The following is a 23,148-nucleotide window of genomic DNA, read 5'->3' as shown; positions in this document are numbered from 1 at the left end:
GCTACAGCAAAAATGACAATATACCCGGTCTGAAAAGAGGAGGAGAAGATGCAAGGCATAAAATTAACTGAAAACCCCCCAAAAAAGTAGATATACTTGCTTTCTGACAAGCTTATTCTCTCGCTGAATGGTCCCCTTTGTTCTGTCACTTTCAATTATTTTTGCACCAAAGGAAGGAACTGTCCAGATGCTAGTTTCACAGAGAGATAATACATGCAAACCAATAGACAGTTTCTATCATAGCGTGAGAATGGTTCAAGCCTAAGACACAGGCCGATCCATCAAGGTGCTGTTGAAGTAACGAACATTTTTCAGTAAAATGGACACAGGTTTTGAGGAATCATATTAGCTCAAAAGTGAGAAAATCTCACATATTAAAGACACTGACACAAAACACAGTAATTGAAGTAGAACAAGCCTCAGCTTCAGTTCTGCTTGGACTATTGGAGAAGCTAACCCTAAGTGCTCAAGTTGTAAATAAAAAGTGGAAGTAGAAGTACTAAAGCTAGGAGGAATAGCTTGGAGATCACTCTAAACAGGCCTCTAAGTTCCAGAGCTGGCGCTTTCTTAAATATGGAAGACCATGATGATGGTTTCAACAACCTCAGGCTTGAGTTAACACTGTTTGACTATACCAGCACCATTCACCTCTCACAGTGGACGGTGCTATAAGTATCTTCATTTATAACAGCTCTAGTAATGCCTTCATTAATGCAGCTAGAGGAGCTACACGGAGTCACTAAATTACTAAGGGATCAATTATGATTTTGGCAGCCAAAGCCGTGGTCAGACCGCCCGTCAGATTAGGAGTTTCCTCCCGTCTGGTTTTTGGCGTTCCCACAGCAGGGTCTCTAAAAATGGGCACTGCAATGGTAACACCAAAAACAGTTTCTGCATGGTCTGGACTGAAAAGTCCATGCCATGCAGAAACTGGAAAGCATGCACACAGGGGATGCATAACATGTCCCCACGTGGAGGAGGCACAGGGGTCCTGTAGGGTCCATTTTGTTTCCTCTCTGCTACAGTGTTGATTAATTAATTAATTAATTAATTAATTGTGGGTTTCTAAAGCGATAGAATCGACTCCCGAAGGAGTATCTCTGCGCTATAGACCGCTGGGGAACCCGTCCTGGCTTTCCCTGTGAGATGGTCCCTACTGGGTATCTCCAAGGTGAAACCAGGCATCCCCGGCGTATGTGGGGGGCCGTTGTGGAGATGAGGCAAGCTAATGCCCAGAGTTGCCGAGTGTGATCCCTGGTTAGAGTAGGCACCGAGGCGAGAATTATCGAGTCCACTGACCCTGGTCCTCGACCCTGCCGCGTCGGGAATAGAACCCTGCTTCCGGGTCTGCCGCCTCTAACCAGTGAGCCACACCACTCCACATAGAGGAGGAACCTCCATGACATTGCCAGCGGAGAGGAAACTCTTAATATGCATGGTGGGACTGCGGCGGTCCTACCAAGTATATTGCAGCGTCCTCACTACGCAACACCCAGGAACTGCAATTCCCTGGAGGCTACAGCGGGGCTATGGTGGTCCAACCGCTCTAGTCGTAATAGAGCAGTCGGGAGACCCCCACCGCCGCACCCCCACGAGTCCATGGACCACCAGACTCGTAATTGTGGCCTAAGTTACTTCCATAAGCCTAGACACAGAAAGATACCATAAGTAAATGCACCAGTTAAATTTGCAGTCCATGAAGTGAAATACAGGATATTAATCACCCTTTTGAGGGGAAAAAAGTCCATGGCACACAAACCACCATTATACCCTCCCAGAGGAGTTGTGTGCTATAAATATACAATAACGTACACATCTATTATACATATAAGCTAACTTTTTAATATGGACCAATACTGCCATCAAGGGGCTTAGTGACATCAAGCCTCGTGGTTTCTACGTCACCAGACCCTCAATATGGCAAGACAGGACCATATTAAATAGATTGATCGTTATTTATCTTTAATATTACAAGTTTATTTTTGATAATTTTCTTGACAATCTGTTTTTCCCACCAAATTGCATCTAAGAATGTGCAATAATTGTCATTTGAATATTTAGGTTTACTTTTCCTGAGTAAGCTGTTTATAAAACAATAGACAGTGAGGAAGGTCCGAGGGTGTATGCCATTCTTTGCTGCAGGATTAACCACAGATTTACGAATTAACTGCATTTCACACGTTATGTCAGATAATTTGCAAACATTGTAGATGTCATGAAAATGCTTGTCAGAAATGGCTGACAATAATACTGCCAAAGACTATGCTACATAATCTGCATTTTTTGCGGCATAATTAAGAACATTATTCTACATAATTTGGTCCTTGATATTACATATCCTAGTAGCTAGGACAATGCTAAAGCTGTGCAGAGCGGTTTGCGGGCTCATTATCAGGACGAAATCCGTATTTCACAGGGAATCATTAAAGGTTTTGATACCACTGCACTTGTGCAATAAAAGCATACAAACGTATTCACATGTGTATACAAACCTTTTAAAAAACATAATGAAAAATACAAACTCTTTCTTGCCCAGTCCCTTAAAAAACCTTTACTCTCTTTTGAACGCAGTTTTAAAAAACATTTTTACAGCAACTTTCAGAGTCTTAATTTTGCCTGATTAAAGGTGGCCATGCCTAAACCCATTTTATATTTCTGTTTCGTGATGCAAGACCAGCTACATAAAATGTTAAGTTACACGTGCCATTATGCTAGAGACAATACTCTCAAACAACTTAAGGACGTGGTTCCTGACCCTGAACAAACTGATCCTGAACAAACACAGCCGGAATACTTTTTGAAAGCATGGCATGCTGGGCAGCAAAATAACAACAGGCTACTGTGCTATGCATTTATGTTCTTCCCCTTAAAAAGTGTACAGGGTGAAACCACGTCAAATAAATCACAATTTACAATGACTATATCAAATGCAATCCACATGATGCCCAAATCAAAAAAAGCAACATGAAAGCCATGTAAAAAGCACACAAAATCAATATCCAGATTAACCCAAAGTTGTGATGTAAGCATATGTTCGGGAACCCTCCCCCCCCAAATATATGTGTATATATTCCAGTGTAAAGGTGCAGCTTGAGGTACAAAATCCAGTCCCACATGTTCTCTTTTGTCTCCGATTGTAGCGCCTGATATTGAGGAGGGGAACGGAAAGGCCCTTGGTGTGAAATCAGTGCAAGCTTCCGTTCACTGCAATGGCAATGCATTCTAACAGTGTGATTGAAAGAAAATGCAGATTCTGGAGGCATTCGGCCTGGTCCTCTCCGCGGATTGTCATGTGCAATGACAGCAAACTCTGATAACCTGCTGGCTTGCTCCAGTCGGTGAAATCACAACTTGTCTCATGTAAGACAGGGTGACCAAAAACAGAGAAATGTCCTGTTTTTGAGATACGGTCAGGTGAGCATGCACATTTATCACTGTGCTTAGTAGGCTCACGCTCACACCGGCCCTCTCATGACACCATGGGCAGAGTTTTGCTTAAAAGGCGGTCTTCTGTGCTGCCTGACTTAATTCAGGCAGCACAGCAGGTTTCAATGTAGGGGGGGGGGGTGAAATCAACCCCTGCCGAGCCCATCACCCGAGACCAGAATCTCAAAGCTCCCCTTACAACACACCGCAGCATGGCAGAGGAAGTCTTAAATTTTCAAGTTACAGAGTTGTGTGTTTCTGTAGCAAGAAAATGAAAGGCTTCCATGGCCATGCTGTGATGTGTTCCATATGGCTGTCCAGATGTTTAAGTGTGTATGTATGCATATATAGGTGGATGCATATATATGAAACGCCATTGACACAGAAACAGGAGTAAATGTTGACACTGGTTAGTGGTGTCAACGTTTAGTCCTATTTCTATGTCAATTGCTGTCCGGGTTTTTTGTTCTGAAAATCTGGTCACCCTAATGCAGAGCAAAGGCCTCCTGTCGTGATGAAGACGTAGAGCCCCATGGCCTGAGACCAGACTGAAGAGCTGATCTCGAATTGAAAGACCTCATAAAACTCAAGCAGATTCGACAGATCCCTCATGTCAGCGAATCAGGGTCAGATGTAGTGCAAAGTACACATCAAGTACCATCTGTAAAGCGGGGTGCCATCAATCTAGACGGAGATCCCGCCTCAGAGTAACAGCTCCACGACTCAGGAAACTGGACAGCGCTGGTGGAAATAGAAGCTGATGGTATTGCACAGCCTCCTTCATACCTTCTTGAATCTGCCAGAGTGAATCATTAGCTGCTGTGATGCAGCAGGCTCATTTGAAAAATACACAGCAAAGAGCATCCATCACACATCTAGTCATTTTTCTCTCTGTTGAGGAGCTCTTTCAGGGGAGAGTTGCCAGAAATCAAGGGAGACAATTTGACAGTCGAGTTCTTCATTACAGGCTGGCTTGCTGCTTTTACCAGGGACTCCACTGGGATAACCCGAGAAGTCTCTATCACTGAATTCTTGCTTGTATCATTCATTTCTATCACCTCAAAGTCTACTTCATTCCAGTCTCGTGCATCGTCGTCGTCTTCGTGATGCCCTGGCCCCGACAGCAGCGCTTTCCTGTCCTCGTCGTCTCCCATGTGCTTTGCAGTCCTCTCAGGTGTGGTGGTTGCTATTTTGTATGCGACTGGGAATATAATAGCTGAAATCACAGCACATCCCAATATTGTGTACATGAGTATGGGAAGTTCCTCAAATTTGCCTTGTAGAAATCCCACAGTGACAGGAATGCCCATCTCTCCCAAGGATGCACCGATGACGAACAGAGAGGTTGATTTCCCGCCAATAGTGGTGTATTGCTTGGCCCAGGAAATGCCACTGGGGAAGGTGGCGGCCATGGAAGCACCATAAACTGCAGTGCCCGCCCAAAGCACGAAGAGGTTCTGATTGAAAAGCACCATAAGAAGGGAGGACGCCGTGCAGCCTATCACGCTGAGGAGAATCATTGTGCCGGGATACATACAAACTGCAAAAATGATAGCAATGCCTCGGACTGCAGCAAAGGCGCCCCAAAAGAGGGAATTCAGCCCTGCTGCTTTTGACTCCTCCATGTGGACGAAGGTAGTTGCATAAGTATATACATAAGAACCGTAGGCAACCTCTGCACCAACGTAGAATAAAAAGAAGAGGAACATAAGGAATATAAGAGGGTTGTGGTGCACTGCAGTTTGCTGCTCATCCTCTGATTCGTCCATTTTCTCACGTTTCTGGATACTTCTTAAAAATAAAATAAACAAAACCAAAGAAACCAACAAAATGTAAGTGCCGATTACAATGTAGGGCAACATGCCAATTGAGATTTCGAGCCCAAACAGCTCCATGTTTCCGTTGTGAATGAATCCACCTGTATTCTTGCTTTCACTCTCTTGCAAAGGTATCAGGTCCAGAGCCATCTTGGAAAGCAATGGGGAGACAACGGCACCCAAAGCAAAACTGAAGTGAAGGGCCTGAATATGGGGACCAGAATTCTTGCCCCAGGCGTACAATATAACGACGTTTCCACCTGCCAAGAAAAAAAACATTTGCCATTAGTATAACCACCAAGACAGGCACAAGAAAGCGATTCAAACAAACCATCATATTTTGAACCACAAATTGGCCTATTGTTTTTGGCGGCCGAAAGACACAAACACGTATCTCTCTACCTATCCACGGAGAAAGATTTGCAAGTGTGTATTTGCCAACATACATTTTGTTTACTATTTAATTAGTCAGTAGAATAACGTTTAATAAATAGAACATAAGTATGAACTTGAAGTTACTTGCCCAAACAGCAACCTAGCAAGATAGAGAGTTTCAGGGCAGAAAGGTTGATGGTCAAGGTCGAGAGAAGGGGGTGGACCAAGACCTATAGTTATTTTTTAGAGAAAAGAGTCATCAGAAGGCAGCCTGCAGAGCATGTAATCTATTGAGATGTTTATCCTTGTGTCCTTTTGAATCCTAACCTTTTCTTTGTGATTAAATAGCATGAATATATCTGAATTGAATTCATACTCCATCGCAATGATGAATCTGCATCACACAGAATAGTTGTGCTACTTGGGCTTACAAGTGATTTGATTACAAACACGCATATGCGTATCTACTATTGTATCACTAAGTTTATGGTCCTTATTGAATACATTGATGGAAATAGTCAAGAAAAGATCTTAGCAAGAAAAAGTCTAAAGAACCAAATGGGAATCACGCTACTTAACTCTTTGTGGAGGATATGATGCTCCTGTCGGGCAATACTTATTACACAGATTATAATCATCAAGTAAGGCTTCAGGTTTTTGGGAGGACTGCTCCTAACAGCCTTATGTAGAAACTCTCCCATCTTAATGCTTTCATGGCCAATATCTTACTCAATAGATGTGGCATGACATTTAAGTTTTGGAGTACTCCCATTCTGACATAAACTTGACGTAAAAAGTTTATATAACTCAAAAAACATGCAAGCTGTAGTGGGATTTCAGATCCCGCTACGCTTCATAATGGTTGGAACCATAATATATGACCGAGCTTCTTTTGCAGTTGTTATTCTAGAAGTAATAAACATAGGACTTGATTTCTAGCAAATATATTTCATAGCTGGATAGTTAAATTAACGTTTTAAATCTCTTTTCCACAACTACACAAAGGACAGCCATTGTTCCATATTTGGCCTGACAAATTCCCCTAAATGGCATCAGTAGCAGGCGTCCAGTCCACAATAAAAATGGAAACCTCCACATTTTATTATCATTGATCTTTCCGATATAATCTTGAGGTGTTTGGATCTTGCAGATTCACCCTTGTAAAAGGGCAATCTTTTGTTATGTGAACTGTCTGCTTAAAAACTTGCACGCACAATCTTTTTTGTCCGAATCAATGTTATCACAATACAAGAACTGTAGCATAAAATAAGAACAAATATAGTTGTTTAAGAGCATGCGCAAAGTTATTCAGGGATCTGAAAAGGACACCAGCGATTTGTTTTAACTTCTCCGTCACTCGGGTGTGCAATGAATCATTATATGGAACATTTGGAACATCAAAAACCCACAAGAAGCAGTGGCTGAAATCATAGCTGTTGGAACTGGCCCTTCTTGCAGGGTCATCCTCAAACTTTTTGCTTCTTCCTCCCTTATTTTTCCTGACCCGTGGCTCTTGGCAATAGGACTCTGCGCACTTTACCACTGCTGATCAGTGCTAAAGTGCATATGCTCTCTGTGTAAATTGTTATTCTGATTGAATATACATGTTTGGCATATTTGTTTCACCATGAAGTCCCTAGTAAAGTGCACTGGGTGTGCCAGGGCTGGTGATGACAAATGCTACTAGTGGGCCTGCAGCACTGATTGTGCCACCCACAGGAGTAGCTCTAAAATGGTGTCTCAGGCCTGCCACTGCAGTGCCTATGGGCAGTTTAGAACTGCCATGTCCTCCTCGCCAGTGTCCCCACTGACCAGGCCTAACCCTTCCCTTTTTGTGCACATCAGCCACCCCTATGGAAGGCCCAAGGTACCCCCCTGGGCAGGGTGCAGTGTATGTAAAAGGTAGAGCATGTACTAGTGCAGGTGACATGCTCTGGTAGTGAATGGCAGCCATTTTCGTTTTTCAATACTGTAAGGCTATCTTGCGCCATAGATTAACATGGGGGATGCTGGCTACAGTGGTTAACAGCATTTCTTCCCATAGAAACAAGATAGGACACAAGTATCTAGTATCCCTGAACTCAGAATTTAATAACACATCTTTTAGGAAAGGTTGTTTTTAAATCCTGTGTTTGAGAACAGCACTTTTAGAAAGTTGCTGTTCTCTTGTCTGACCCTTCTGTGTGCCTGGGCCTGTTTGTGTATTGACTGTCTGGTTTGAGAGTGACAGGGGCTGGGGAATTCCCCAGGAGGGAATTCCCCTGGATGAGTCAGCACTAGGCTGAATGACTGCATTTGCAACTGGAGTGCTGGGAGGAGTTAGCACCTGGGCTGAATAGGGCTGTGCCTGCCTTCCACAATGCTGGCTCCACCCCCCTGCTGGGCGGCTGAGGACCCTGCCCCTCACTCTGGAAGGAAAGATGCAGCCAGCAAAACAAAGTGCTCAGGATCCACCCAGAACTGGTTCAGACCGGGCTCAGGGCCCACATGCACCAAGAGAACAAAGACTTTAGGGGTATAAGTACAGGACCCCTGACAACAGAAAATTAGATCATCCGGGAAATCAAGAAGGAACTTCTGCCAAGGAGAAAGCTGAACCTGAAGAAGGAAGATTGTCCTGCTGTTGCTCTGCTGGACTGACCTGTTGCTTTGCTGCCAAGGAGAGGGGAAGGACTTTGCTGCTGAGCTGTGTCCCCTGTCTTGAAAGGAATCTCCAAGGGCCTGAGAAGAGCTGGCTCCCTGTTTTGAAGTCCCAGGAACAAAAGGACTTCACCCCCAGCTTCCCTGAACTCTGCTGAGAGAGTTCTGTCCTTCCTAGAGTGCTTGATCCAGTTGTGGGGCCTCTGGAAGTTGTACCTGTGCTGGGAAGCTGGAAACTAAGCTTGAGTGACTTTTGAACTTGAAAAGTGTCGCATCGCTCGCTTGCGGAGCGCATCCCCGACAGTGCGAGAAGTTTCCCGCCGCTACGGAGGTCGAGATCGTTGCAGCGCCTGACGCCGCTGCCAGAGACGTCGCATCCTTCGTTTGCGGGACGCACCAGACCGGTGCAGGAGAATCGAACATCGCTGCGAGTATCGTCGCAGAGCCTGTCGTCGCTGGGTGAGATCGCCGCACCGCTTGCTTGCGGACCGCATCACGTCGCTGCGAGTGTCGTCGCAGAATCAACGCATCGAGGAGCTGCGAGAGAGAGGATCCCCGCTGGACCGCGCATCGTCGCCCCGGAGATCATCGCAGCCCCTACGAGATCGTCGCATCGTGCCTTTGCGAGAACAGACTTCCTACGGAACCTACGCACCGGAATCCACACAAGTGGCCTTCCTCCCCATACAGACCGGATTCGTCGCAACACGCCCGCTGCTGCAGCGGGGCTGTCGCATCGCCTCCCCAGAGTCTCAGGAGCAACGCATCGCTTGTTTTCCACCGCACCAGCTTCTGCTTTTGGAACTTTGTTGCAACTAAAAGGTACTGTGAGTAAACGTGACGCAACTGTGAACTTTTCACGCATCTGTAGAGAATTCTATCGCAACGTAGAGAATTCTAACGCAACCTTAAGAACTCTTTTTGAAACCATATTCTTGAACTGTGTATGTTGGATTTTTTGTCGTTTTGGTCTTGTGTAGTTTAGATTAAAAATACCTTTATTTTTCTAAACTGTTGTGGAGTCAGTTTGTGGTGTTTTCACTGTGTTACTGTGAGTGTTGGTACAAATACTTTACGCATTGCCTCTGGTTAGCCTAGACTGCTCGTGCCAAGCTACCTAGGGGGTGAGCAGGGGTTATCTCAGAGGGTTATCTCCTTACCCTGACTAGAAGCAAGGGTCCCTATTTGGACAGTGGTACCTACCTCTGCCAACTAGAGACCCCCAGATCTAACATTGGTGGACAAGCGGTGGGAATTGAACTTGTATTTGTACTTGACCCACAGTAATTGGTGTACATCACTAGTGAGTGCAGACCACTACGCCACCACATACTGTTTGTTTTTTCCGGTGTCCTCCTGAAAGTATTTTTTGGATATTGAGACTCTGGCTAGTGTTGCACCTGTAAAATCCTGCCAAAATGGAAGTCAACTTTTTCCACCTGTGCATCTACACAGAAGAGGAGATAAAAGCCTTTTGCAAGAAGAGGGGGCTGCCTGTGGAGAAAGGTTCCACAAGGAGGGATCTTGAGGCATGCCTGTATTCCCATGAGGTCAGAATTTGGGAAGCAACATTAGCAGATGATTCTGAGGAGGAGGACTTCTCTGATAGTGAGGAAGAGAAAGATGAGTGGCTCCTTGCTGCTGAGCAAAGGTACAGAGAATTAGACCGGCTAAACAAGGAAGGTATGATCCGGTGGGCCTTAGCCCAGAAAGAAAAATGGGATGCTCAAGGAAGGAGCTTCGCTGAGTTGGAGGTGGAGTCCAGCTCAGATGGTGGCAGCATGTTTATGATATCTAGTGCTGAGAGAAAGGTACAAACACCCAGAGATGTGGCGCCTGACTTGAGGGAGGGGGGTCGACATACACAAGGGGGGTTCAGGTTTATGATGTAGTTCCAGTGGAGTGCAGTGTCCCTGAAGTAGATTGGGGGACTGGCACAGGGGACCATATTCCTAGTGGTGGGAGGGACACTCTACTGACTCTAGATGAGAGGTACAGGGAGAGGGGTTCCCCCATGGTAGAAACCTTGGTGTGTGAAGACCAGCCAGAAGAGTGTGGGTTGTGTGACAGAGACAGTCAGATACTGTCTTGCCAGTCTCAGGAGAGTGGTGTGGGGTACTTGTGTGAGGCACTGGAGGGTGAGGCAAAGGGTAGCTTGGTTAACAACTGTGGGGGGCTGTGTGATTCATTTGTTGGAGAGCATATTTTAAGTCCCTGTTTTCCAGAGCTATGCCAACACCCGGTGGAGTGGGAGTTCTCTGACCCCAGAGAGCTTGCATTGGAGGCAGACCTCTTGGTGGATTCCAAAGGGTCTGAAGAGGCATTGGGGAGTGATCCCAAAAGGAGTGGCTTAGATATCTTCCAGACCTGTGAGGTGGAAGCGGTTCAGTGTAGCCCAGTTAGGTCCCAGTGTAGTGGGAGGGGTGTAGGGGCTCATGTCCGGTCTCAGTGGAGAAGGAGTGAGTATGGGACGGTGTGTCTCACGGTGCCTGAAACCCAGTCTCAGGGCCTGGAGGGTTCCTTAAGGGAACACCAGGTTGGGGACCTAGACTGTACTTGTAGGCCATTTGAGGAGGATCTCCTAGTGTCTGGTGAACGGGGAGTGCCTGTAAACAGGCCTCCATCGGTTCTGGTGTCTGGCAGTGCCGCTCCATTTGGGAGGGTACAGAAGTCCAGACTGAGGGGTGAGAGGGGGAAGGAATCCACAGTGGGAGAACCAGTGGGTCAGGGACCAGTCGGAAGGGCTGAGTCCCCAGTGAGTGACCATGGTGGCCTCACTTCTGTCCTGGGGGATCTTCCCGCACTGTCAGGTGGACAGGGGTCGGGAGATCTGCGCCAGGCAGACTGTCACAGGACACATGAGTTGTGTGTCACCCTCAAGGGGGTACTATGTGAGTCCCCAGAAGTCCTGGTGTGCCAGGCAAATGCACAACCGCAGGTTTTGGTCCCTGGGTTGGGAGATCAGGTTCAGGATTTGCCTGACCTGGAAGGAAGGACATCTGTAACCAGTGTCCTGACCAATATGGTTCCCAGGGGTACCCCTCCAGTAGGGAGGGTGCAGCGCTCTGGAAGGGGGTGCAGAGGGAGGGGGCCTCGCCCCTGACCCCGGTACAACCTGAGGGGTTAAACCCTGGGTTGGGAGATCAGTTGCTGGAGGGAGGTCCTGAACTGGTAGGAAAGTTGTGTTCTTGGTTGTCTTGGTGGACAGGGTTGCCCCTGGAAGGAGGGCAGGAGTCTCACCCTGGGGGTGGACTGGGCCACACCGTTGTGTTGGCCAGGTGGGTACTGTCTACCAGTATAGGCACCTCAGTGAGTGAAGTCCTGGTGCGCCAGGCAAGTGTTCCACTGCAGGGGTTAGTCCCTGGGTGGGGAAGCCAGGTTCAGGTGCTGTCTGACCTGGAGGCTTTGGAGCCTAGGTTTGAGAGCCAGGTCTGGGGTGTCCCCCCTGACCTGGAATACCAGTTGCAGGATAGAACCCCTGACCTGGTGGGTGAATGGTGCAGGATACCTGCCACAGATGCCCTGACGATTCTAGAAGGGTGTACCGCTCCAGGTTGGAGGGTAAAGAGCCCCAAGGAAGAGGAGGGTCGGGTGTGGGGAAGCCCGCCCCAGCCTCCTGTCCAGCCACCGGATACAGGTCCGGGACTGGTGGGTCAGTGCCAGAGTGTCAGACCTGACCTGACAAGAGAGGGAGCGGACAAAGGGTGCCAAGCACCTAGGGCTACTGCCCCCCCACCCTCGGACGCCACAGGGGTTTGAGAGCCCTGAGAGGCAGAAGGCCCGGGTCTCATACCTGATCACTGGCGGTGGTCACTGTGGCTTGCTGTCTGTCTGTTGGGACACACCTGTGAGTAAATTAAGGCTAGGTGCCGCACAGGTGGTGTCCACAGGTGAGGAGAAGGGTTCCACATGGATTGGCATGGTAGACCCTGAGAGTATGGATAGAGTGATTGAACTGGGTTTAGGACGGCGTAGAACAGGACTGCCCTGCTGTGTGGGCCAGTTTCCGTGTTCTATCGCCTTAAGCAGGGAATCCCATCGAGGTATCGTTTGGTCTACCCTGGCTTTAGGCTGGAAGGGGGTTGTGTTGGAACTGGCCCTTCTTGCAGGGTCATCCTCAAACTTTTTGCTTCTTCCTCCCTTATTTTTCCTGACCCGTGGCTGTTGGCAATAGGACTCTGCACACTTTACCACTGCTGATCAGTGCTAAAGTGCATATGCTCTCTGTGTAAATTGTTATTCTGATTGAATATACATGTTTGGCATATTTGTTTCACCATGAAGTCCCTAGTAAAGTGCACTGGGTGTGCCAGGGCTGGTGATGACAAATGCTACTAGTGGGCCTGCAGCACTGATTGTGCCACCCACAGGAGTAGCTCTAAAATGGTGTCTCAGGCCTGCCACTGCAGTGCCTATGGGCAGTTTAGAACTGCCATGTCCTCCTCGCCAGTGTCCCCACTGACCAGGCCTAACCCTTCCCTTTTTGTGCACATCAGCCACCCCTATGGAAGGCCCAAGGTACCCCCCTGGGCAGGGTGCAGTGTATGTAAAAGGTAGAGCATGTACTAGTGCAGGTGACATGCTCTGGTAGTGAATGGCAGCCATTTTCGTTTTTCACTACTGTAAGGCTATCTTGCGCCATAGATTAACATGGGGGATGCTGGCTACAGTGGTTAACAGCATTTCTTCCCATAGGAACAAGATAGGACATAAGTATCTAGTATCCCTGAACTCAGAATTTAATAACACATCTTTTAGGAAAGGTTGTTTTTAAATCCTGTGTTTGAGAACAGCACTTTTAGAAAGTTGCTGTTCTCTTGTCTGACCCTTCTGTGTGCCTGGGCCTGTTTGTGTATTGACTGTCTGGTTTGAGAGTGACAGGGGCTGGGGAATTCCCCAGGAGGGAATTCCCCTGGATGAGTCAGCACTAGGCTGAATGACTGCATTTGCAACTGGAGTGCTGGGAGGAGTTAGCACCTGGGCTGAATAGGGCTTTGCCTGCCTTCCACAATGCTGGCTCCACCCCCCTGCTGGGCGGCTGAGGACCCTGCCCCTCACTCTGGAAGGAAAGATGCAGCCAGCAAAACAAAGTGCTCAGGATCCACCCAGAACTGGTTCAGACCGGGCTCAGGGCCCACATGCACCAAGAGAACAAAGACTTTAGGGGTATAAGTACAGGACCCCTGACAACAGAAAATTAGATCATCCGGGAAATCAAGAAGGAACCTCTGCCAAGGAGAAAGCTGAACCTGAAGAAGGAAGATTGTCCTGCTGTTGCTCTGCTGGACTGACCTGTTGCTTTGCTGCCAATGAGAGGGGAAGGACTTTGCTGCTAGGCTGTGTCCCCTGTCTTGAAAGGAATCTCCAAGGGCCTGAGAAGAGCTGGCTCCCTGTTTTGAAGTCCCAGGAACAAAAGGACTTCACCCCCAGCTTCCCTGAACTCTGCTGAGAGAGTTCTGTCCTTCCTAGAGTGCTTGATCCAGTTGTGGGGCCTCTGGAAGTTGTACCTGTGCTGGGAAGCTGGAAACTAAGCTTGAGTGACTTTTGAACTTGAAAAGTGTCGCATCGCTCGCTTGCGGAGCGCATCCCCGACAGTGCGAGAAGTTTCCCGCCGCTACGGAGGTCGAGATCGTTGCAGCGCCTGACGCCGCTGCCAGAGACGTTGCATCCTTCGTTTGCGGGACGCACCAGACCGGTGCAGGAGAATCGAACATCGCTGCGAGTATCGTCGCAGAGCCTGTCGTCGCTGGGTGAGATCGCCGCACCGCTTGCTTGCGGACCGCATCACGTCGCTGCGAGTGTCGTCGCAGAATCAACGCATCGAGGAGCTGCGAGAGAGAGGATCCCCGCTGGACCGCGCATCGTCGCCCCGGAGATCATCGCAGCCCCTACGAGATCGTCGCATCGTGCCTTTGCGAGAACAGACTTCCTACGGAACCTACGCACCGGAATCCACACAAGTGGCCTTCCTCCCCATACAGACCGGATTCGTCGCAACACGCCCGCTGCTGCAGCGGGGCTGTCGCATCGCCTCCCCAGGGTCTCAGGAGCAACGCATCGCTTGTTTTCCACCGCACCAGCTTCTGCTTTTGGAACTTTGTTGCAACTAAAAGGTACTGTGAGTAAACGTGACGCAACTGTGAACTTTTCACGCATCTGTAGAGAATTCTATCGCAACGTAGAGAATTCTAACGCAACCTTAAGAACTCTTTTTGAAACCATATTCTTGAACTGTGTATGTTGGATTTTTTGTCGTTTTGGTCTTGTGTAGTTTAGATTAAAAATACCTTTATTTTTCTAAACTGTTGTGGAGTCAGTTTGTGGTGTTTTCACTGTGTTACTGTGAGTGTTGGTACAAATACTTTACGCATTGCCTCTGGTTAGCCTAGACTGCTCGTGCCAAGCTACCTAGGGGGTGAGCAGGGGTTATCTCAGAGGGTTATCTCCTTACCCTGACTAGAAGCAAGGGTCTCTATTTGGACAGTGGTACCTACCTCTGCCAACTAGAGACCCCCAGATCTAACATTGGTGGTCAAGCGGTGGGAATTGAACTTGTATTTGTACTTGACCCACAGTAATTGGTGTACATCACTAGTGAGTGCAGACCACTACGCCACCACATACTGTTTGTTTTTTCCGGTGTCCTCCTGAAAGTATTTTTTGGATATTGAGACTCTGGCTAGTGTTGCACCTGTAAAATCCTGCCAAAATGGAAGTCAACTTTTTCCACCTGTGCATCTACACAGAAGAGGAGATAAAAGCCTTTTGCAAGAAGAGGGGGCTGCCTGTGGAGAAAGGTTCCACAAGGAGGGATCTTGAGGCATGCCTGTATTCCCATGAGGTCAGAATTTGGGAAGCAACATTAGCAGATGATTCTGAGGAGGAGGACTTCTCTGATAGTGAGGAAGAGAAAGATGAGTGGCTCCTTGCTGCTGAGCAAAGGTACAGAGAATTAGACCGGCTAAACAAGGAAGGTATGATCCGGTGGGCCTTAGCCCAGAAAGAAAAATGGGATGCTCAAGGAAGGAGCTTCGCTGAGTTGGAGGTGGAGTCCAGCTCAGATGGTGGCAGCATGTTTATGATATCTAGTGCTGAGAGAAAGGTACAAACACCCAGAGATGTGGCGCCTGACTTGAGGGAGGGGGTCGACATACACAAGGGGGTTCAGGTTTATGATGTAGTTCCAGTGGAGTGCAGTGTCCCTGAAGTAGATTGGGGGACTGGCACAGGGGACCATATTCCTAGTGGTGGGAGGGACACTCTACTGACTCTAGATGAGAGGTACAGGGAGAGGGGTTCCCCCATGGTAGAAACCTTGGTGTGTGTGTGTGTGAAGACCAGCCAGAAGAGTGTGGGTTGTGTGACAGAGACAGTCAGATACTGTCTTGCCAGTCTCAGGAGAGAGGTGTGGGGTACTTGTGTGAGGCACTGGAGGGTGAGGCAAAGGGTAGCTTGGTTAACAACTGTGGGGGGCTGTGTGATTCATTTGTTGGAGAGCATATTTTAAGTCCCTGTTTTCCAGAGCTATGCCAACACCCGGTGGAGTGTGAGTTCTCTGACCCCAGAGAGCTTGCATTGGAGGCAGACCTCTTGGTGGATTCCAAAGGGTCTGAAGAGGCATTGGGGAGTGATCCCAAAAGGAGTGGCTTAGATATCTTCCAGACCTGTGAGGTGGAAGCGGTTCAGTGTAGCCCAGTTAGGTCCCAGTGTAGTGGGAGGGGTGTAGGGGCTCATGTCCGGTCTCAGTGGAGAAGGAGTGAGTATGGGACGGTGTGTCTCACGGTGCCTGAAACCCAGTCTCAGGGCCTGGAGGGTTCCTTAAGGGAACACCAGGTTGGGGACCTAGACTGTACTTGTAGGCCATTTGAGGAGGATCTCCTAGTGTCTGGTAAACGGGGAGTGCCTGTAAACAGGCCTCCATCGGTTCTGGTGTCTGGCAGTGCCGCTCCATTTGGGAGGGTACAGAAGTCCAGACTGAGGGGTGAGAGGGGGAAGGAATCCACAGTGGGAGAACCAGTGGGTCAGGGACCAGTCGGAAGGGCTGAGTCCCCAGTGAGTGACCATGGTGGCCTCACTTCTGTCCTGGGGGATCTTCCCGCACTGTCAGGTGGACAGGGGTCGGGAGATCTGCGCCAGGCAGACTGTCACAGGACACATGAGTTGTGTGTCACCCTCAAGGGGGTACTATGTGAGTCCCCAGAAGTCCTGGTGTGCCAGGCAAATGCAGAACCACAGGTTTTGGTCCCTGGGTTGGGAGATCAGGTTCAGGATTTGCCTGACCTGGAAGGAAGGACATCTGTAACCAGTGTCCTGACCAATATGGTTCCCAGGGGTACCCCTCCAGTAGGGAGGGTGCAGCGCTCTGGAAGGGGGTGCAGAGGGAGCCCTCGCCCCTGACCCCGGTACAACCTGAGGGGTTAAACCCTGGGTTGGGAGATCAGTTGCTGGAGGGAGGTCCTGAACTGGTAGGAAAGTTGTGTTCTTGGTTGTCTTGGTGGACAGGGTTGCCCCTGGAAGGATGGCAGGAGTCTCACCCTGGGGGTGGACTGGGCCACACCGTTGTGTTGGCCAGGTGGGTACTGTCTACCAGTATAGGCACCTCAGTGAGTGAAGTCCTGGTGCGCCAGGCAAGTGTTCCACTGCAGGGGTTAGTCCCTGGGTGGGGAAGCCAGGTTCAGGTGCTGTCTGACCTGGAGGCTTTGGAGCCTAGGTTTGAGAGCCAGGTCTGGGGTGTCCCCCCTGACCTGGAATACCAGTTGCAGGATAGAACCCCTGACCTGGTGGGTGAATGGTGCAGGATACCTGCCACAGATGCCCTGACGATTCTAGAAGGGTGTACCGCTCCAGGTTGGAGGGTAAAGAGCCCCAAGGAAGAGGAGGGTCGGGTGTGGGGAAGCCCACCCCAGCCTCCTGTCCAGCCACCGGATACAGGTCCGGGACTGGTGGGTCAGTGCCAGAGTGTCATACCTGACCTGACAAGAGAGGGAGCGGACAAAGGGTGCCAAGCACCTAGGGCTACTGCCCCCCCACCCTCGGACGCCACAGGGGTTTGAGAGCCCTGAGAGGCAGAAGGCCCGGGTCTCATACCTGATCACTGGCGGTGGTCACTGTGGCTTGCTGTCTGTCTGTTGGGACACACCTGTGAGTAAATTAAGGCTAGGTGCCGCACAGGTGGTGTCCACAGGTGAGGAGAAGGGTTCCACATGGATTGGCATGGTAGACCCTGAGAGTATGGATAGAGTGATTGAACTGGGTTTAGGACGGCGTAGAACAGGACTGCCCTGCTGTGTGGGCCAGTTTCCGTGTTCTATCGCCTTAAGCAGGGAATCCCATCGAGGTATCGTTTGGTCTACCCTGGCTTTAGGCTGGAAGGGGGTTGTGTTGGAACTGGCCCTTCTTGCAGGGTCATCCTCAAACTTTTTGCTTCTTCCTCCCTTATTTTTCCTGACCCGTGGCTGTTGGCAATAGGACTCTGCACACTTTACCACTGCTGATCAGTGCTAAAGTGCATATGCTCTCTGTGTAAATTGTTATTCTGATTGAATATACATGTTTGGCATATTTGTATCACCATGAAGTCCCTAGTAAAGTGCACTGGGTGTGCCAGGGCTGGTGATGACAAATGCTACTAGTGGGCCTGCAGCACTGATTGTGCCACCCACAGGAGTAGCTCTAAAATGGTGTCTCAGGCCTGCCACTGCAGTGCCTATGGGCAGTTTAGAACTGCCATGTCCTCCTCGCCAGTGTCCCCACTGACCAGGCCTAACCCTTCCCTTTTTGTGCACATCAGCCACCCCTATGGAAGGCCCAAGGTACCCCCTGGGCAGGGTGCAGTGTATGTAAAAGGTAGAGCATGTACTAGTGCAGGTGACATGCTCTGGTAGTGAATGGCAGCCATTTTCGTTTTTCACTACTGTAAGGCTATCTTGCTCCATAGATTAACATGGGGGATGCTGGCTACAGTGGTTAACAGCATTTCTTCCCATAGGAACAAGATAGGACATAAGTATCTAGTATCCCTGAACTCAGAATTTAATAACATCTTTTAGGAAAGGTTGTTTTTAAATCCTGTGTTTGAGAACAGCACTTTTAGAAAGTTGCTGTTCTCTTGTCTGACCCTTCTGTGTGCCTGGGCCTGTTTGCGTATTGACGGTCTGGTTTGAGAGTGACAGGGGCTGGGGAATTCCCCAGGAGGGAATTCCCCTGGATGAGTCAGCACTAGGCTGAATGACTGCATTTGCAACTGGAGTGGTGGGAGGAGTTAGCACCTGGGCTGAATAGGGCTGTGCCTGCCTTCCACAATGCTGGCTCCACCCCCCTGCTGGGCGGCTGAGGACCCTGCCCCTCACTCTGGAAGGAAAGATGCAGCCAGCAAAACAAAGTGCTCAGGATCCACCCAGAACTGGTTCAGACCGGGCTCAGGGCCCACATGCACCAAGAGAACAAAGACTTTAGGGGTATAAGTACAGGACCCCTGACAACAGAAAATTAGATCATCCGGGAAATCAAGAAGGAACCTCTGCCAAGGAGAAAGCTGAACCTGAAGAAGGAAGATTGTCCTGCTGTTGCTCTGCTGGACTGACCTGTTGCTTTGCTGCCAAGGAGAGGGGAAGGACTTTGCTGCTGAGCTGTGTCCCCTGTCTTGAAAGGAATCTCCAAGGGCCTGAGAAGAGCTGGCTCCCTGTTTTGAAGTCCCAGGAACAAAAGGACTTCACCCCCAGCTTCCCTGAACTCTGCTGAGAGAGTTCTGTCCTTCCTAGAGTGCTTGATCCAGTTGTGGGGCCTCTGGAAGTTGTACCTGTGCTGGGAAGCTGGAAACTAAGCTTGAGTGACTTTTGAACTTGAAAAGTGTCGCATCGCTCGCTTGCGGAGCGCATCCCCGACAGTGCGAGAAGTTTCCCGCCGCTACGGAGGTCGAGATCGTTGCAGCGCCTGACGCCGCTGCCAGAGACGTCGCATCCTTCGTTTGCGGGACGCACCAGACCGGTGCAGGAGAATCGAACATCGCTGCGAGTATCGTCGCAGAGCCTGTCGTCGCTGGGTGAGATCGCCGCACCGCTTGCTTGCGGACCGCATCACGTCGCTGCGAGTGTCGTCGCAGAATCAACGCATCGAGGAGCTGCGAGAGAGAGGATCCCCGCTGGACCGCGCATCGTCGCCCCGGAGATCGTCGCAGCCCCTACGAGATCGTCGCATCGTGCCTTTGCGAGAACAGACTTCCTACGGAACCTACGCACCGGAATCCACACAAGTGGCCTTCCTCCCCATACAGACCGGATTCGTCGCAACACGCCCGCTGCTGCAGCGGGGCTGTCGCATCACCTCCCCAGGGTCTCAGGAGCAACGCATCGCTTGTTTTCCACCGCACCAGCTTCTGCTTTTGGAACTTTGTTGCAACTAAAAGGTACTGTGAGTAAACGTGACGCAACTGTGAACTTTTCACGCATCTGTAGAGAATTCTATCGCAACCTTAAGAACTCTTTTTGAAACCATATTCTTGAACTGTGTATGTTGGATTTTTTGTCGTTTTGGTCTTGTGTAGTTTAGATGAAAAATACCTTTATTTTTCTAAACTGTTGTGGAGTCAGTTTGTGGTGTTTTCACTGTGTTACTGTGAGTGTTGGTACAAATACTTTACGCATTGCCTCTGGTTAGCCTAGACTGCTCGTGCCAAGCTACCTAGGGGGTGAGCAGGGGTTATCTCAGAGGGTTATCTCCTTACCCTGACTAGAAGCAAGGGTCCCTATTTGGACAGTGGTACCTACCTCTGCCAACTAGAGTCCCCCGGATCTAACAATAGCTAACTGTCTAATGATCCAAATCAACTGCTTCAGTTAGCACAGATTTCGCAACTGAGCTAAGTATTATCAATACTTAACATTTTAATGTATTTAAAATATATATTCATTTTCTAACATCCATGTACTCGGTTGTATATTGAATGAAATCTGTGAGCTGTAAATCTACAGCAAATGTAGGATATGTGTTTTACCCAAAGTTTTGGAAAATGCCAGAGAGCCCCCACCATGAGTAAACACTTTTATACTTAATTGTTCTATGTGTGGATAATTAAACATATTTTGTCGTACCTAAATAAACATAACTGTGCATAAAGGCTTTCCAAGGACTTCCCACAAGCTTTGAACAAAAAGGTAAATGTCAGAGTCTTAAAAAAAGTCACGATTTTACTCTTTAATGTGTTTATCTTTAGAAAATTATGATCTGAAATATGACAGAGCGTCAAGTCCCCACTGGAGGCCGACTGCCATGATAGTTAAAACGATCACATCGTCATTGTGTGTGAATTGGCTTGTTATCTAATATGGGAGGAAATTTCCTTCACTTATTTTAAAGAAAAGAGAAGTCAGAAATTCAGAGAAAACAATGAGGGCCAAGACTCACTCTTGCTTTGACACATTGGGTGTTTCAGATTTAGCTGTTAACACTTTTTCAGTCCCCATTAACACTTTGCACCAAGCGTCAGAATGCAGAGTTATCAATAGCTTCAGGAGACTTAGTAGTATATTCAGAGCAGCCAGCTAGAACCACTACCCAATCCAATGAAGTAGAGAAATGGATTAATGCAACGGAAACTTGGTAATTGTGAGAGTGAATTGAACTAACATACAGCGGACAACCACTATACCACCGAAGACGCGCCTAAGGCAAGCCCGTCTGTGCCCGTCCGTGCCGCGGCCGGGACTAGGGCTAGCCATGCTGACCAACCTGTGTCCTCCACAACACAAATACTTACTTTTACTAGAGAAGATATTCTTTCCCTAAACTACCATTCGGAACACTGCCACAAATCCCTTAATGTCGAGAAATGGTTAGGGCCCATTTGCTGCGGTAAGTGTAGAACCCATCTTACCCCAGAACAACGCCCATCTAATAAGGGACGTGAAATCCTCCTTCGAGGTGGACTGATCAACGCTAGATCTATGTGTAAAAATGGGGCACACATTCATGATTTAATTACGGAGACCAATCTCGACATGCTCGTCGTGACAGAAACATGGCTTAAAGACTGGTGTAACCCGATAATAGCCCTTACAGTTCCTCAAGGCTATCTCATTGAGAGGGTCGATAGACAGGAACAGAGAGGGGGTGGCCTTGCCATCATTTATCGAGACTCTTTAAAATGCACCACGTTTGAACTTTCAGACATTAAGGGAGCAGAAAGCATGGGTTTCTGCATTCAGATAAATGAGGAGACTACCTTTGCAGGAGCCTTAATTTATCGGCCACCAGGAGTAATGAATGACTTCCTACAAAGCTTTGAGGAAGCACTCAGCAATCTTACTCTCAAATTCGCCAATTTTATTGTACTGGGCGACCTAAACTTCCATCTTGATAAAATTGAAGACCCTAACACAATATGGCTGAGAGATTTAACCAATATCCTGGGACTCAAAATATTGACTAAAGAACCCACACATAAAGCGGGGCATCTGTTAGACTGTATTTGCACCAAGACTAAAATCATGACAGTTGAATCTCCCCGCATCCAGACCTGGACTGACCACTGGCTGGTCCTCTTTAAACTGACTATAGAAAGAAAAGGGTCTAAATCAGATCATAGGAAAATTGAAGTCCAGACAAAGAAAGATTGGAAAAAAATTAGGGACACTCCCAATCTTCCCCTCATTGCTGAGTAAACTAAACCCCATCTGACAGGAAATACCGAAACAGACTATAACAGTTTCTGTAAATGGATCACAGAATTATGTGGGCCAGCAGATTTAAGTAAAGTGAGCAAGAAACTGAATAAAAGGTCCGCTCCCTGGTTCTCCCTCTCCTTAAAGGAAAAACAAAAAGAGGTAAGAACCTTGGAAAGGAAATGGCGTCGTTCTTATGAAAAAGAAGAACTCACCACCTATAAAACTGCTAGGAGACAGTACCATGTAATGATTAAAACTGCTAAAAAAAGACTATTTTTTAGAAGTCATTAATTCCTCGAACAACAAACAAAAAGAAATCTTCAAAATAGTCGATGACTTTATGAACCCTAAGATTCTTAGACAAGAGATCCCTCCCTCACTTGCATTATGCAACTCAATAGCCAATTACTTTGAACAGAAAATATTCGATCTTACGAAAGATTTTCTGGATCCGCCTGCCTTCCCCCGCGCAGAAGCCATAAGACTAAATAACGATAACACCCAGTTACATGAATTCACTCATGTTAGTCTGGTAGCAACTCGTCAGGCCATTTTATCCAGTAAATCTGGCTCCCCATTTGATCCCTGCCCTCCCCTGCTGCTACATGCTCTTGTTGACACCTTAAACCCGAGCATAAATGCTATCATTAATTCTTCCCTGTCCACTGCCGCCATTCCAGCCGAATGGAAACTAGCCGCTGTCAAACCTCTGCAAAAAAAAACCTTAGCAGACCCTACTACGCTCTCAAACCTCCGCCCTATCTCGCTGCTCCCAATTCTTTTTAAACTTACGGAAGCAGCAGTAAACAAACAATTGACTAGGCATCTAGAGGAAAACGACATCTTACACCCTAACCAGGCAGGTTTCAGAGCCAAACACTCCACGGAGTCAGCACTCTTACACACGGTGGAGACTCTGAAAGCTGCTATGGATGAAGGTAAAAAGGCTGTTCTGGTTCTGCTCGATCTATCGGCGGCCTTTGATACGGTCTCACACTCCGTATTAATTGGCCGCCTAGCAGAATCAGGAATAGCAGGAGTAGCTCTTGAGTGGCTGAAACTTTTTCTCAGTCAAAGGAAACAAGTCACGATATTGGGGAAATATTGCTCAGAGGAGAAAACATTAAAAACAGGGGTACCACAGGGCTCCAGTCTGAGCCCAGTACTGTTTAATCTTTACATGACCCCCTTGATAGAGCTAATTTCATCTTTCCACATAAACACTATAT

General features: G+C 48.3%; 1 protein-coding gene across 1 annotated transcript in view; it reads right to left on the bottom strand.

Annotated features, from left to right (window-relative positions):
- Positions 1-2,524: 2,524 nt before the first annotated feature.
- LOC144763326 (sodium-dependent glucose transporter 1-like) overlaps positions 2,525-23,148 on the bottom strand; it is a 191,159-nt gene continuing 170,535 nt past the window's right edge. The window contains exon 4 of the mRNA XM_078648811.1: positions 2,525-5,503. Coding sequence (XP_078504937.1) covers positions 4,302-5,503 — 1,202 coding nt within the window. The 3' untranslated portion in view covers positions 2,525-4,301. The remainder of the gene's footprint in view (positions 5,504-23,148) is intronic.

This window comes from Lissotriton helveticus, chromosome 6 (genome assembly GCF_964261635.1).
Source record: "Lissotriton helveticus chromosome 6, aLisHel1.1, whole genome shotgun sequence".
Taxonomy (NCBI): Eukaryota; Metazoa; Chordata; class Amphibia; order Caudata; family Salamandridae; genus Lissotriton; species Lissotriton helveticus.
Note: the sequence above shows the minus strand (reverse complement) of the source record. Positions and strands in the feature narration are given on the sequence as shown.